We start from the raw sequence: 14525 nt of genomic DNA on the forward strand, positions 1-14525 counted from the left end.
GTCTTGTGTTTTTGTTTGAGTGCTTGCTCTCCGCAAAATACACCCTTCATTGTTAATATGGTGGAGCTCGTGTTAAAGCACCAGCCATGCTGGAGGACAAGAATGGCATGTGGCTAATAAACTGAGGTCCCCATGTAAATGTTACAGGACACGTCTTTTAATTGGCATTTATCAGCCGGCCTGATAACAAGTGAGTTGGCCAGGAAGTGCTGGTCTGTCAATGATTGGAGAATGTCGGTGGGTGGGTGTTCTGTTTTCCTTATCGTCATTGGATTTCCTCTCCGCCGCTCAGAGCTGCTGCTCCTGCGTCTCCACATACTTCCTGCACCGAGCCACAGCATTCAGAGGCTATCTGTCGAAAGAGGGGAGCCAAGATGAGGTAGTTGGGGCTTTTTCTTTTCTTCTTTAAAAACCATGAAATGATATTAAACATGGGTTATATAGATATGCTTCTGCCGACATACAAAGCTCGAAAACAACTTTTCTTGTTGCTCATTTTGATAGGGTCTTAATAACTGCTAGCTAAAACCATGTATCCTATGCGCTAATTTAAGTATTTAATTTAACCCAGCGGAAAAAAAAGGGGGGGCATTTTCTTTTTGATTTGTCCATAGTGTTCCTCACTAATCTTTTGTGGAGTTATTTGAATATATTAGTCGGGTTGAACTGGGGCTACATGTCAGTTAGCAAGCCCCTAGTTAGCCCCTGTGCAGCGTGTCAACCGTTTACATTAGCTAATGTTAGTGACGCTCAATTCACAACTATTGCTTAGCAGCTCTGTTTACCGTACACAAAGACCCGCTTCCTGCAGTTCATATTTCACCTTCTCATTTCTGGCACTACAAGCTAGAATTATCGGCTCTAGCTCGCCTGTGCTGTAACTGTCAAAATACAGCTAAACATGAGCAGGTTAGCAGGCTAACAGCCTGTCAAATCCATGTAGCATTAAAGTTTAACGACATACGTAGCTCTTACTACCAGACAAGCTGCTAATAAATGTTTAATAACGCCTTTACTACAAGAGCGACCTCGAATTCAAAAGTGTACCCTTATCGAAAATTGGCCAAAAGTACTTTTAAGTCTCTCAAAAACAACCTCATTGTGTGGGAGACCAAAATTAGCCGGAGCATAGTATTATTATTATTATTATTTTTGGGTGTCCCCGCCCTGCGATTCAAGGACAGGGTAAGGTGCAACAATGGGCATCGGTAGGGTCTTTTTCTGTGTGTGTGCTTTATCAGGACGGGACATCAGCCAAGTATTGATTTTGTCTACACCGCAGCTTGCATAATGTTTCCTGACTGCTATAAAAGTTGAAAGATGTGAATAGTTTATTAATTTAGGGTAAACCGAAGTCCCAGGTGAGACTGCAGCAATTGTACTTTATGGGCTAAAGTCTAATGATCTGTCTCCTGCTGACTTAACATTGCTGTAACCTCACGTGTAATGTCATTTGAAAATAATACATGTGTTTCGGTGTATTTTGATTATATATCCAGGGTTTTTCTAGGGTCAACATAAGTACTTTATGCAGAAGTCTGTGCGTTTTCCTTTTATATGGGGGTATGTTGTAAACCCAAGTTATGTTTAAGCTTGACTGAATGAAATCTCACTTTCAAAAATCATACCTCTGTTTGTTTTACTTTGGTAGAAGGTTAAAACCTTTTTGGAGGGAAATAAAAGATTTAACATATATGGAAAATCCTGATATTGCTCTTTGATAAGAGGTGATACCAGACCTTGGTTGGTGCAAATATGAGACTGTACTAATGCTTCTTGCAAAGTCTGTAAAATATAATATAATTATTTAGGTTAGGTTATTTAAACCGTGAAAGAGACACTGTGTCCCTAAATCCTGTTACGCAGAAGTTACCCTGAATTAGAAAAAAAACCCACATGAATTGTCATGCAACCTTTCCTCCACAAAAAATAGTGTCTCAGCAAGCCAGTTGAGGATGTGTGACTCTTGAGTCATTACGTGGTTTAGCACAGACGCACCTCAGGTCAAAGGGCATAACGAATCTTATATTGCTTCACCCTGTACCCATAATCAGTTTTCTTATCTTCAATGTCCTCCTCTGTACTTGACTGAAGTATTGTTTTTGTGCAGTACAATCAATCTAAAGTTTTATTCATTTCATGTAATTTACTGTTGTGCTTCTTAAATTTTGATTTCTTAAATATTTGCAAAGTCATGTCATGGTTATCACCACAGCATTGTGGTGTGGTCATAGTGCTGAGGCTTGTACTGGCAAGCAAGATTCTGCTCCTACTGAGGTAACATCAGCTATAACACTGGATTTTCAGTGTTACAAAGGGTGATTCGCCTTTTACCAGAGTAAATGATCTATTCTGACCCATGGACCTAATGGTACTGCTATTTTGAGGGGGTGAAGTTTTTGTCTGAGAAATTTTGAAAATGAGAAACAATGGATTCTTAGTGCCATCCATCCATCTACCACTATCATGGTTTGAATAGGCAGCAGTCTTACCAGAGCCCCCCCCCCCCCCCCCCCCCCCCCCCCCCCCCCCCCCCAATTACCTCCCCTAGTACTTCCAGGAAGACACCAATGTATTCACAGTCTTTCTGGGAGATATAATCTCTCCAGCACCTCTTTGTGTACCCCAGAGCGTCCTCATGATAGGACATGACCAAAACATTTCACCTTGGAGGCACCCAGGGAGCATCCCAGAATCAGATCCCTGAACAACAACAGGCTCCTTTTGATGTGTAGGAGGAATGACTCTACTTTGAGCCCTTCCAAAACGACCAAGCTTCTCACTCTATCTCTAATCTGCTGATTGTGTTGATGATGTCAGTATTTCAGTTCACTACCCAGAGCTTGGGTCCACAGGTGAGGGTAGGAATGTAGATCAACGGGTAAACCATCAGGTTCAGCTCTCTCTTCACCGCAATAAACCGGTTTATCGTCCACATCATTGCTGATGCTGTGCCAGTCAGTCTTTCATACTCCCATCACTCATGAATCAGACCCAGAAATAGTTAAACTCCTTCACTTCGGCCAGCAACTCCTCTCTAACCTTGAGTGGGCAATCACCCCTTTTCTGACTGAGAACCTTGTGTCTTAGGCTACGTTCACACTGCAGGTCTTAATGCTCAATTCCGATTTTTTGATCAGATCCGATTTTTTTGTCTGCTTGTTCACACTACAAATAAAATGTGACAGCAAAAGCGCTCTAGTGTGAACCCTCAAAGTGGCCCGCATGCGCAAAAGAAGACGTCACACACAATGCGCTCTGTTTAGACCCAGAGCAAACAGTATTGTTTGACTGATAGCCGTTAATATAAAGACTTGTTTCGGACTTTACGTTTCCCAATTTTGCTTTAAGTTATAAAGTTATTTTGTTACATACATATGAACTTATTGCAGTTTTAGAGAGGAGCTGTGCTTCAAAGGATAGTTACAGGTTTCTGTCAGAATCTGCAGATTATACAGTACAAATAAAATGTTCACGTTTCTCCAACGTTGTCTTCCCAACAGTTTAGGGTAGGGTCAAAAAAGTCGGATTTGATGCGCTTTCGCATGCAGTGTGAACATAGCCTTAGATTCGCTAATTCTTATCCCACTTCACAGTAAGCTACCAACCACCTCGGTGCTGGAGGCCACTTCCTGGTGAGGTAAAAAAAAATAATAAAAATTGCATGATTCCACAAAAAAGCAGAGAGATTATCCATGGCCTCCAAAACAGAAACCTTCCACAATCTTACTGCACTTAGAAATTCTGTCTGCAAAAGCTGCAAATAGAACTGGTGACAAAGGGCAGCCCTGATAGAGTCCAACTTCCACCGGGAGACGGGTCTGACTCTTACTGCTGGCAATGTGAACTAAGCTTTCACTGGCTGTACAGGAACAGGCTTTTTTCTGTTTGCTGCTAGCAAGTTTAAAGTAGTTTTAGTGTTCTGTATGCCTTTAGTAGCATGATCTTAAAACAGGACATCTGTGCCTTGTTCTTACAAACTTTATACAAAGTTTGTGAATAGACAGGAAAACCATATTTTCCTTTATTTTTTACATGTTCTCACACAGTTTAACCTCATTGGCACTGAATTTAAAATGTTTTACATACACGTATGTCAGATCCTCCTGTGTCTTAATGATAAAGTATTGTGCTTCATTAATTTCCTCCACAACAAGTTTGCCTACTTGGGACAGTAAGTGAGTGAACACACACATACATGCTTTGTCTGTAGCAGCTGTGTTGCTTTCAGCCTGTATTAGGTCATTAAAAAATCTTTTGATTTTTCTAATATTAGGGTTTGTCTCCTTGTATAGCATGGACTTGTCCATATTTCTGTTTAGGTGTTAGCTGCCAATACAATTCCCCTTCAAGAGAACGCACTTGCAGGTAGTTTGGAAAAGACTGGGTTAAGTTATTGAGCTGATCAGTGCATGTTAGAGTAACTGAAACCAGATAAGGAAAATATTCAGGGTATGCTGAACTTGCTTCTTAGTCAGGCCCCTGCTTTTGTTTCTTTTTCCTACTGTTGTTTTTTTCCACTAACTGCTGTTCTCCTTTGTCCTCAAACAGGAACAGAGATATTTGGGAGGGAACGTGAGGCTTGACTCAAGGACTTTAAGATGACATAAACTAAGGACCCAACTGGAACTGTCTCCTTGTTTGTCTTTTGTTTTGTTTCTGTTTTTGATTTCTGTTGTCATTTTTGTTTTTTCACCTGTCTTTGTGTTGCTCCTCCTCTTGGGGGGTAGTACTTGATTGAGTGAATGTTATCACACTACTGTCTGGGGAACTGGCTTAGTCACTCCTTTTGTCTGCCTCCTTTATGTCACTTAGAACAAGATAGCAATAGAAGTATCAAAGGTCTTGAAAAGTCTGCACTAATCTATCTTTGTGGCATTAATTACTTTTTGGGCAACACTTTAAATGCAACTCACTTTACAAAAATCTTGTGCATTAATTTAATTTAATTGTTGTAGCCTCCTTGTCTAAACAAGGTGTGTTTGTGTTTTGTCTTGATCATACTTAATGATCATTTTTAATGCAACTAAGAGTTTCATTTTTGTCCATTTGTGTAATTATTTAAGGCGAATTGTCATTGTTAAGTAGCTGCTCAGCTGTCTTGTATTGCTATCACAATAGGCAGCTATACATTGTAATGTAAACTTATTTTTATACTTTGTGAAGAACACTTTTTTTTTTTTTTTGCTTAAATGACTGATTCTACATTTTATAAAAATCCTGTTTGTTGTGACTATGTTGATGTATTTTCTGTCCACTTTCCAACTCGGAGCAAACTGTATGAGCTGACAGCTCCACAGATCACACCTTGATGGGAGGTTTCTAACTGTGACACAAAGACTGGTCTTAAGCAGTTCCCATCTTCACTGGATCAATACAAAATACTCTAATTTGAAGAAGGATTAAACTGGGAAACGTTATTTGTATTCTTTTCAAATGAAGACATATATCTGAACTGGAACGACAGGAAGATAATTTTTTGTGACTTTTACCCCTTAAACTGAAGCACTGACAAAAAGAATGATTTTGAAGAAATTTTAGGGAGAAAGTTCTCGACAGACATAGTCTTTCGATTTGTGCTGCAAAACATGAACAGCTGGTAGATTGCCCAGCTCTTCAAGCATCTGAGTTCAGAAGCCCTTGTTTTTTTTTTAGACTGATTAACTTTGAGCAAAGAAAATGCGATCCCCAGAACCTTCCTCACCTTCTCCAGCAGAAGCTCTCCTTCATGGCCAGTTTGCCAGCTGGGGAACAAGCAGCAACAGCAACAATAACAGTAGTCCCAACAGCCCCGGTGGTTCAGGAGGGCTGTCCCCAGCTGCTCCTCCAACTCCAGCTCCGGCATCCAACTACGCCCTGACCCTCACCCACACCCACATACATATACAACGCCTGTCCCCCCGGCCTGGAAAAGAAGCTCGTCTCCTGCTACCCTTAATAGAGTTGGTGGGGTGCAGCTGCCCCCGGTCCCCTGCTCCCCCTCTGCTGGTGCTGTACTGGTACCCACCAGGAAAACGAAGGAAAGGAGTGTCCCGGCGCAGGCAAGTGAGGGCCTATCTGGCAGAAAGCAGAGCTGAAGCTGAGAGGTGGTCAGCTGCTGTACAGTGTCTACTTAGAGGTGTGACCGTCACTGCTAACACAGGTGAGTGTATGTTTTACTTGAGGTTTGTTTGTACAGCTTAGCTCTTGTTTTTAAATGAACATACAAAAGACTGTAGTAGTAGCTACACATTTTCTGTATTTATATACTGTAGAGTGTGATTTTTTTTTATTTTTTTTTTATTGCATGAATTTTATTATGTTGTCTTAAATGTAAGTATGTCATAATGATAAACTTTTATTATAAATGACCATGGGCAGTAGAAGCAAAGCTTTTGAACATTTTCCAGGAGTAATTCAGACAGTTTTTATTTTATTTTATTTTATCACAATTTAATAGAAGAAAAAGCAAATTAGTGAACAATAAGGCAAAAATTAATTAAGGCTAAATTCAGTTTTCCGATGTCTTATATGCAACTACATCTGCTCTATTATAATATATAAGACTAGGCTGAAATCGATTTGATAGTGGCAGCAACTGTAAACCACAGTTCGCCCTGATCGTTGGTACTGTACACTGAGCTGATGGCCTAATTAAAAGAGTAACACTAATATCTTATCACAGTGTTTATGGAGCTTTAGCCTTTGTATTTGTCTCCTTGATAAAGTCTTTAATTTCAGATGTTTACAGTAGAAAACCTACACAATGTAGCATCAATCCACTTTGCTCCATGCCCTCTTTGTAAACTTCTACTAAGCCTAGCGTAATGTCACAGGGAACCAAGACTTTAATGTATTACATTTCCTCACTGAGGGCACAAATGGTAACAAGACTAGTTTAACATTTTGGGGCATTATATAAAAGACAAATGAGGATTAACACTAATGCACCGTAAGAGGCTGTGAGCTTTTGGATTTTGTGTGTTTCACATAACAGCATCGTTTTCTTTAATTTTTTTTGTGGGTTTTTTTCCAATCTAAAGCTATACGTCCTTCCTCTTATCTTTCCTGCACATGTGGTCTGTATCTTTCAGTGTCTAATGCAGAGACAGAGGGCGGGGAGTCACCATCCTCAGTTATCTGACAGCTCAGCATGAACTTTGTGTTTGTGTTTACTTTTTTTGTCTCCATTGTCTGTGTGGCACAGAGTTAATCGGCATCTCCCATCTTCTGTTTTTCTTTTCCTCGTCTGTAGGCTCACTCTTTAATCCTTCAGTCTCTTAAATCTCCCCGTCTTCTGAGATCTTTAGTGCATACCCTTCACTCTCAGTGATGCAGCTGCCATTCTTTTTTTAATTTCTGCTTGTGTAACATTCATAATCACACTTCTGAATCATTCAGTGGCCCAATTCTGAGAATGTTTATGCTGACGGGCATTATAGGTGTGGTCAGATGGGTTTTCCGCACAATAGCGTGAAGCGTGGTTTATTGCATGATCAAGGATTATGTGACAGCACAGCCGCGTAATATCCTCTCATGCACCAGTGGTTTCATCTATAACATACTGCAGTTTATATTGAATTTTATCCTTAGATATTTACTTTCCCCACAGGTTTTATAGAACAAGACTAGAGTAATTTCATTCCCTTCATATGCCGCTGTTTAGTTTTGACCAACTATAATACCTATAATTTGAAGTCTAAATGTGCCCTTTATCATATATCTGACTTTAAATGATTGACAAACTCACTCTTGAAGGACAGTGTGCTATGTATTCTGTCAGGAGAACTTTAAGAGGCTTCAAATGGATAAATGCATTCAAAGTCCAAGGTTGGGCAACACTGTAATACCAGCTTAGCTTATGTCCCAGTTGGCTGGTTTTGAAAATGTGCTGAACCACTTTCTTTGTCCTGGACCAGAGCTGTGCAGGTTTTAATTAATCCATCCTGTTCTGTCTTTCTTGTGAAGAATTTTCAAGAAGTCTGCTACCTCGTCCCAGGCGACTACTGTTATTGGTCAATCCCTTCAGTGGAAGAGGCCAGGCAATGCAGTGGTGTCAGACCCAAATCCTGCCAATGATTAGAGAGTCCAACATCAGCTACAACCTTATACAGACAGGTAACACCCTGAGGTCTAAAACACCCCAATGAGTCAGAATGCATGCATTTATATTGCAGGCATTAACGTAATTGCCCTCCCTCAGAACGCCAGAACCATGCCAGAGAGCTCATCAGAGAGATATCACTCCCAGAGTGGGATGGCATCATCATTGTTTCTGGGGATGGTCTGCTGCATGAGGTAAGGTGTTTTTGGCCTGAGAGTACAACCAGGCTGAAATTGTGGCACGTAAATGTATGTCTATGTCTAACACTGTGATTATTTAAATCTTCTGTCTTGTTTTCCTGCAGGTAATTAATGGGCTGATGGAGCGCTCAGACTGGGAACAAGCAATAAAAACACCTGTCGGGATTCTACCCTGCGGCTCTGGGAATGCACTGGCTGGCTCCATCAATCACCACGCAGGGTGAGCACATCATTTTAGGTTGAAGCTTTTCTTCCAGCTGCCTGTTAAGTGTGGAATTAGGTGGAACATTAAGTCTTCATATCTCCCTCAGTGTTTGCATAATGGATGATTTAAAGTAATGCTGACAGTCTAGATTGTGTTTGCTGATAACGGGTGCAGTCAAGTTAATTCTTTAAACTTTATGACCTCTGAATGAGCCAATATTATTACAGATTGCATATGCAGACTCTTTCACAGCAAAACTTAATCAGTTTAATATTTTTGACAGAGAGTAACAGAAACAAGCTGTGATACCCTGAAAGAATGATCTGTTTTCTGAAACGTTTCTGGAGAAACTTAAAAAAAGTGCACTTTCTGTAAACCCTCAGCCAGCTATCTCATCCTGTGAGCTCACTGGTCAAAACAACTTTTAGCCAATGAAATGGCTCATTTTTAATCTACATTTTGATACCAGGTTCATTTTCTAGCCGTGAATCCTTCTGTCTAGAAATAATTTTCTATGATTTAAACCTCCTTGGATCTGCATCACAGAGGGTCTCAGAGTCAATGGATGCTCTCTTTGATAGTGCTGAATTTTCTTATTATATTCATATATTCATATGATGGCATGTCTCTTTTGCTTTACTGAACTTCCGAGAAGAATATCCAGTTGTCGTGACATTTATGTTCAATGTAACGTCCTTATCTGCTGGCTGCTGGGAGGTTTAGATGATCCTGAGACCCTCTGATGTAGTCAGATGATTTTAGTTTATTTTTATGAAAACTGACCTTACAAAAAAGCCCATGGATACCCAGATTATTCTGTTAAAATAAACTACATAAAAAACAACAATGTTTTTTCCTAAACAAAAGACTGTAGAATTATGTATATTTGTTTTGTTTAATCTAGTCTTTGTACAGATCTGTCTTTATTTTTACTGAAAGGAGGGTCTTGTTGTCTTTTTTAAAAATTTCCTCAGGTATGACATGTGCCTTCGAGAGCCCCTCCTTTTGAACTGCTGCTTTTTGCTCTGTCGAGGCGGAGTCCGACCCATGGACCTGGTCTCTGTGACAACAAGCCCCGCCCCTTCCAACAGCAACCGTGCTGCAGCACCCAGAAGACTGTTTTCCTTTCTTTCTGTTGCCTGGGGCTTTGTGTCCGATGTGGACATTGAGAGTGAGAGGTGGGTGTTTCAAGTTTTCAGAATCTTAATCTAATGTTGTTTTCTTCATAAAAGCCTGGCTTTTAATTTATTCTGGATTATGTAACGTCAATTTCAAAATGTAGCTTCACTTGCAGTCTTGTCTTCTTCCAGGTATCGTGGTCTTGGCTCAGCTCGCTTCACCCTGGGCACATTAGTGCGCATAGCTTCTCTACGATCCTACAAGGGTCGTCTCTCCTTCCTACCACCCTCTGTTGTCACCACATCACCAGATGCCACACCTCCACCAAGGAGACCGCTCTCCCGCAGTATCACAGAAGGCCTGGAGGGCTTCTGCCGCACGCCTATCCATCGCACCTGCTCTGACATGGGCATCAGTGAACAGAGGAGCTTGCGCAGGGGTGAGGGAGAGAGGGAAAAAGAAGAGAGGCAAAAGGAAAGAGAGAGAAGAAGGGAGAGGGCCAGGGGAGGAGGAACTGGTGTGGTGAGGGCAAGCAGTCTGGCAGAAGACAGAGAGAGGGAGGGACAGATGGAGATGGAAGCAGAGGAGGAGAGGTCAGGCACTTGTTCAGAGAGATCAGGGACAAGTTCAGAATCAAATGAAAGGGATGAATGCAGTATGGGAAGGGAAGAAAGGCTGGAGAGGATCAAGGATGAAAGGGAAGATGATGGAACAGCAGAGCAATACTCAGAGGAGATTGAGGAAGACGATAGAGGTAAGGACGGGGAAGGGAGCAGTGGTTCTGTAGAAGGAGAGGGAGTGTTGCATGCGAGAGAGCTGGGAGAGAGCTATGGGGTTGTCATGGGGCGAGAGGCAGATGAAGAGCCAGAGGATGGCATCACCCACCAGGATGTCCTTCATGAGACCAGGCAGGCAGTGAGAAAGAATTCAGCCCCTTCGAGCCAGATAGCCGAAGCTCTCCGCAACCAGCCTCTCAGTCAGGAGGCTGATGCAGATTCAGGCACTTCAAATGGCATCGATGATATGGATCTGAATGGATCTTACTACCGGAAAGATTCATACACACTGGATGTTGCTCGTGAGCGAGCTTTGACGATCTCCTCTCCCTTTCGTCATTCTCCCTTCTCTTACAAGGCCAAAACCCTGGACAAAAACCAAAACGCCTCCCGGCCAAGGCCCCTCTCCCTCCTTCAGCACTCCCAGACAAATTCCCTCCCACCTAAACTCAACTCTCTCTCCCTGTCTCTTTCTCCCACACCCCCCTCATCTCCTTCTTGTGCCTCCCCACACTCATCATCCTACCTCGCTCCTCGTCCTAACACCCCAAATTCCACATCACCCTCGCCCTCTTTACGCACGCCATCCTCTTCTTTTAACTTTGACATTGCTGAACCAGCAGGACCCTTCAAGAACCGTCCATCATTCTCGCTGCCTTTAAATCTACCAAGGGATGACTTGTTACCCCCTCTTGACCAGCCCCTTCCCACTCGAGACTGGATCACCATTGAAGGGGACTTTGTCCTGGTCCTGGCCCTTTATCAGACCCACCTTGGGGCTGACCTTTTTGCTGCACCCCAGGCCAGGTTTGACGATGGGCTGATCCATCTGACTTTTGTGCGAGCAGGGATCTCTAGAGCAACTCTACTGAGACTTTTCTTTGCCATGGAAAGAGGAACCCACCACTCTGTCAGCTCTCCATATGTGAGCCACGTTACCTGTAAAGCATTCAGGCTGCAGCCTCTGTCAGCACGAGGAACACTCACTGTGGACGGAGAACTTGTGCCCTACGGGCCGCTTCAAGCACAGGTCAGAAAGAAAAACAAGATTTAGCATAAATAATACTTGTTGAGTCAAACCACAGTGATAAATTCCTAGGTCTTTTCATTTGTCTCAGTCTGAATTTAGTTTGTAATAACTACATGTTCTGTACTTTAAAAGCTTTTAATTAATCATCTGTGATTATTCATTCACATTGCCAACAGCAACTTACGTGCTGTATGTTTCTACTCTCAACACTTAAGTACTGTGTGTTCTGTGCTGCTTTGTTTTGCTAACACTTGTGATTAGTAATATTCATTTTCCTGATCTCTTAATGTTTTATAGATCCATCCTTCCATCGCCCGTCTCATTGTTGGAGACTCTGGAGAGAGGATTACCAGATTCTAATCAGGGATTGGTTGATTTGATTGACATATCAGCACTCTACTGAATTATATAATCTCTGTTGCCATCCATAGTCTGAGAGGACAGGAGTAGCTGAGAGACTTCAAATAGCCCAAATTGCAGAAACTGCTTTTCTACGGATTAATGAAAGGGATAACCAACCAAGCCACGCATCATTGAAGCATCTCTGCAGGGATTAATAGTGAATTTCAAAATGGAAGAAAAATGCACCTCGTTACACAGCTGTTGGATTACGCACAGTGTACCCTGAGAAGCATGAAAACAGCACGGCCTGGGATGATGAGTGGGGAAAAACAATTGAATGTTTATGGGTTTTTGTGCAGATAGTGCATGTGTTGGATGTATACATAACAGCATGCATGCAAAGAAGCACTACCTGTTTTATTTTTGTTTTTGCCTTACGCTGAGATGAAGAGAAATCTGATTAAATTCAAAGAATATTGTTTGTACACATGAAAAGCTATAAAAATGTATTGAGATTCTCTTGGGCCAAGAGCCAGTGAAATTATTGCCACGTCTCTATCATCAAAAGCCTCATCTCCAGATGTTTGAGTATAAAAACTTTAGTCCCTGAAAGGAATGCCTTATCTGATACTGTACAGTATAGCTGTACCTTTATCCTTTCCTTCTTATGTATGAAACTTTAATCTTTTTGATTTCCGTTCACCTATCAAAGTCCTTTGACTACATTTAAAAAAACAAAGTCTGAGCGCATGTGACTCGGCCACTTTTGTGTATCAGTGGAGAAAAAAGTGACTACAAGTAATCATTTTTCTCATGCAAGTAAATCCACATAGAGCAGCAGGATCAAGCTTTTCAGGGTCACCACATTAGTAGAAGCAGTGGATCCGTTGAAGGGTATCCATTACCAACGTTTGCATAATCTGCCTTTTTTTCTTAACCAGTGGAGGCACAGTGATAGTGATGTTTAACAGACGTCGCATGCCTCAGTTAAGAAGTAAATTTCACATTTATTCTTCCCAAACATGCTGAAGATCACAACACTAGAACAATTCAAACTAAAGGGTAACACTCTTCTGTCTGATGCAGTGTTTTGTTTCAGAAAGTAGATCCACTAGCATTAGCGTCACCTGACATGAATTAACTGTTGCACTTTGAAGACTCTTAGCTTTTGAGGATGTGACTGACCGTTAACAAAATCATGTTGAAACTCTAAAATCCTGCTGTAGAGTCAGCACTAATCCCCAGCGTTGTCAGATCAGGTGGTAAGCTTGCACTTTGAGAAATTTGCCAGCAGCAGAGGCGTTTGTTCAAGTAGGCAACAGACTGATGTTTAAAACTGAAATATATATTTTGAGACTACAAGTATTTCCAAATGTTGATGAGTTGAATCAAACTACAGGGGTTGAAGCCCTTTGAGGATTTTTTTTTTTTTATTATTCAAACCTGCTGATACTTGGACAAAGAATAAATCATTAGCATGTGCAGTTCATCAATCAGGAAGTTTGTGTGCCAACTGCTTGGTTCATCATCAACTTACTGTATGTCTCGGTCATACCTGGACAAATCAATGCCTTTGTATAATAAGCCTGTAAATTCTGGCTGTTGATCATGAACTGTTTAAACCTGACTGCAGAAAATGAAGTAAAACTCTTTTGCTTACCAGGATGTTATTTTTTTTGCTTTTGTTTTTATTTTGTATTCCTTTGAGCGCACAATGCAGCTATTCTACCACAGCTTCACTGTGCTTACACAGCTACAGAATGTGAGTACAACATTTTGGGTCTAGGCTTGTAATATTACCAAATAGATGAGTCTCTATACACTTTGAACGGAGGTTTTGCCAAAATGTTTACCCTTGATGTTTAAGAGACTAGTTATGACCATTTACCTTCCTAAACATTTTGTTGTTTATGGCCATAGCTGGGACCATGGTGTTAAAGACCAATTCCTATATGACCATGATGGGGTATTACCCTTCAGTTGCTAATGCCATAAAGATGTCTGTAGTGGACTGCCTGTAATGAAATTGTAATTACTACTAAAACAATGAAAATATATACATTGTACAGTTAATAGTTATATATGGTTTTCAATAAATGTAACTTCATAAGTTTGTTTGGAGCAAATTAATGCCTTATTTTGTCTTTAGTCACTAAAATGCCACCACATTTTTATAATGGAATTAAACCATTTGATGTGGAAAACAGGAAGCTTTTTTCACGTATCTAAATGGCTTTTTTATCTTTTACCCTTCCAGCAACGCATTCATAATAAAATCGATCTGTAACTGTCAATCCTTTTTTCCCTCTTAAAAGTGTTATATATACACTCACCAGCCACTTATTAGGTATGCCATGCTTGTGCTGAGTTGGACCCCCTTTTACTTCAGGATTGATTAAATTCTGCATGGCACACATGCAGCAAGGTGCAGGAAACATTTCTGAACAATTTTGGTTAATATTGAGTTAGAGAAGCAAAGCTGAGATGGCTTGGATATTAGTAGAGGAGAGGCAGTGGATATATTGGACAAAGGAAATTGAATTTGGAGCTGCCAGGCAGGAGGAAAAGAGGAAGACTAGAGAGATTCATTAATGTAGTGAAGAAGGATGCAGAGGGTTGGAGTGATAGAGGAGGATGCTAGAGGTAGGTGAAGAGAAAGAAAGCAGCTGAAAGAAGCAGAAGACTTATTCTAGAAATAAATCGGTGAAATTATTTGTAGGTCAGCTTCCAACCAGTAGGGTTTGTTGTGCTTTAATGCCAATTTAATCAT

General features: G+C 41.1%; 1 protein-coding gene across 1 annotated transcript; it reads left to right on the forward strand.

The window, feature by feature from the left end:
* Positions 1 to 14479, forward strand: sphk2 (sphingosine kinase 2). The gene is made up of 8 exons (XM_085177302.1): positions 1 to 379; positions 4552 to 6142; positions 7948 to 8097; positions 8183 to 8277; positions 8388 to 8503; positions 9463 to 9666; positions 9799 to 11413; positions 11711 to 14479. The coding sequence occupies exons 2-8, from the start codon at positions 5680 to 5682 to the stop codon at positions 11771 to 11773; spliced, it is 2706 nt and encodes a 901-aa protein (XP_085033428.1). The 5' UTR covers positions 1 to 379; positions 4552 to 5679; the 3' UTR covers positions 11774 to 14479.
* Positions 14480 to 14525: the final 46 nt, after the last annotated feature.

The sequence above is a fragment of the Neolamprologus multifasciatus genome, chromosome 11 (genome assembly GCF_963576455.1).
Source record: "Neolamprologus multifasciatus chromosome 11, fNeoMul1.2, whole genome shotgun sequence".
Lineage (NCBI taxonomy): Eukaryota > Metazoa > Chordata > Actinopteri > Cichliformes > Cichlidae > Neolamprologus > Neolamprologus multifasciatus.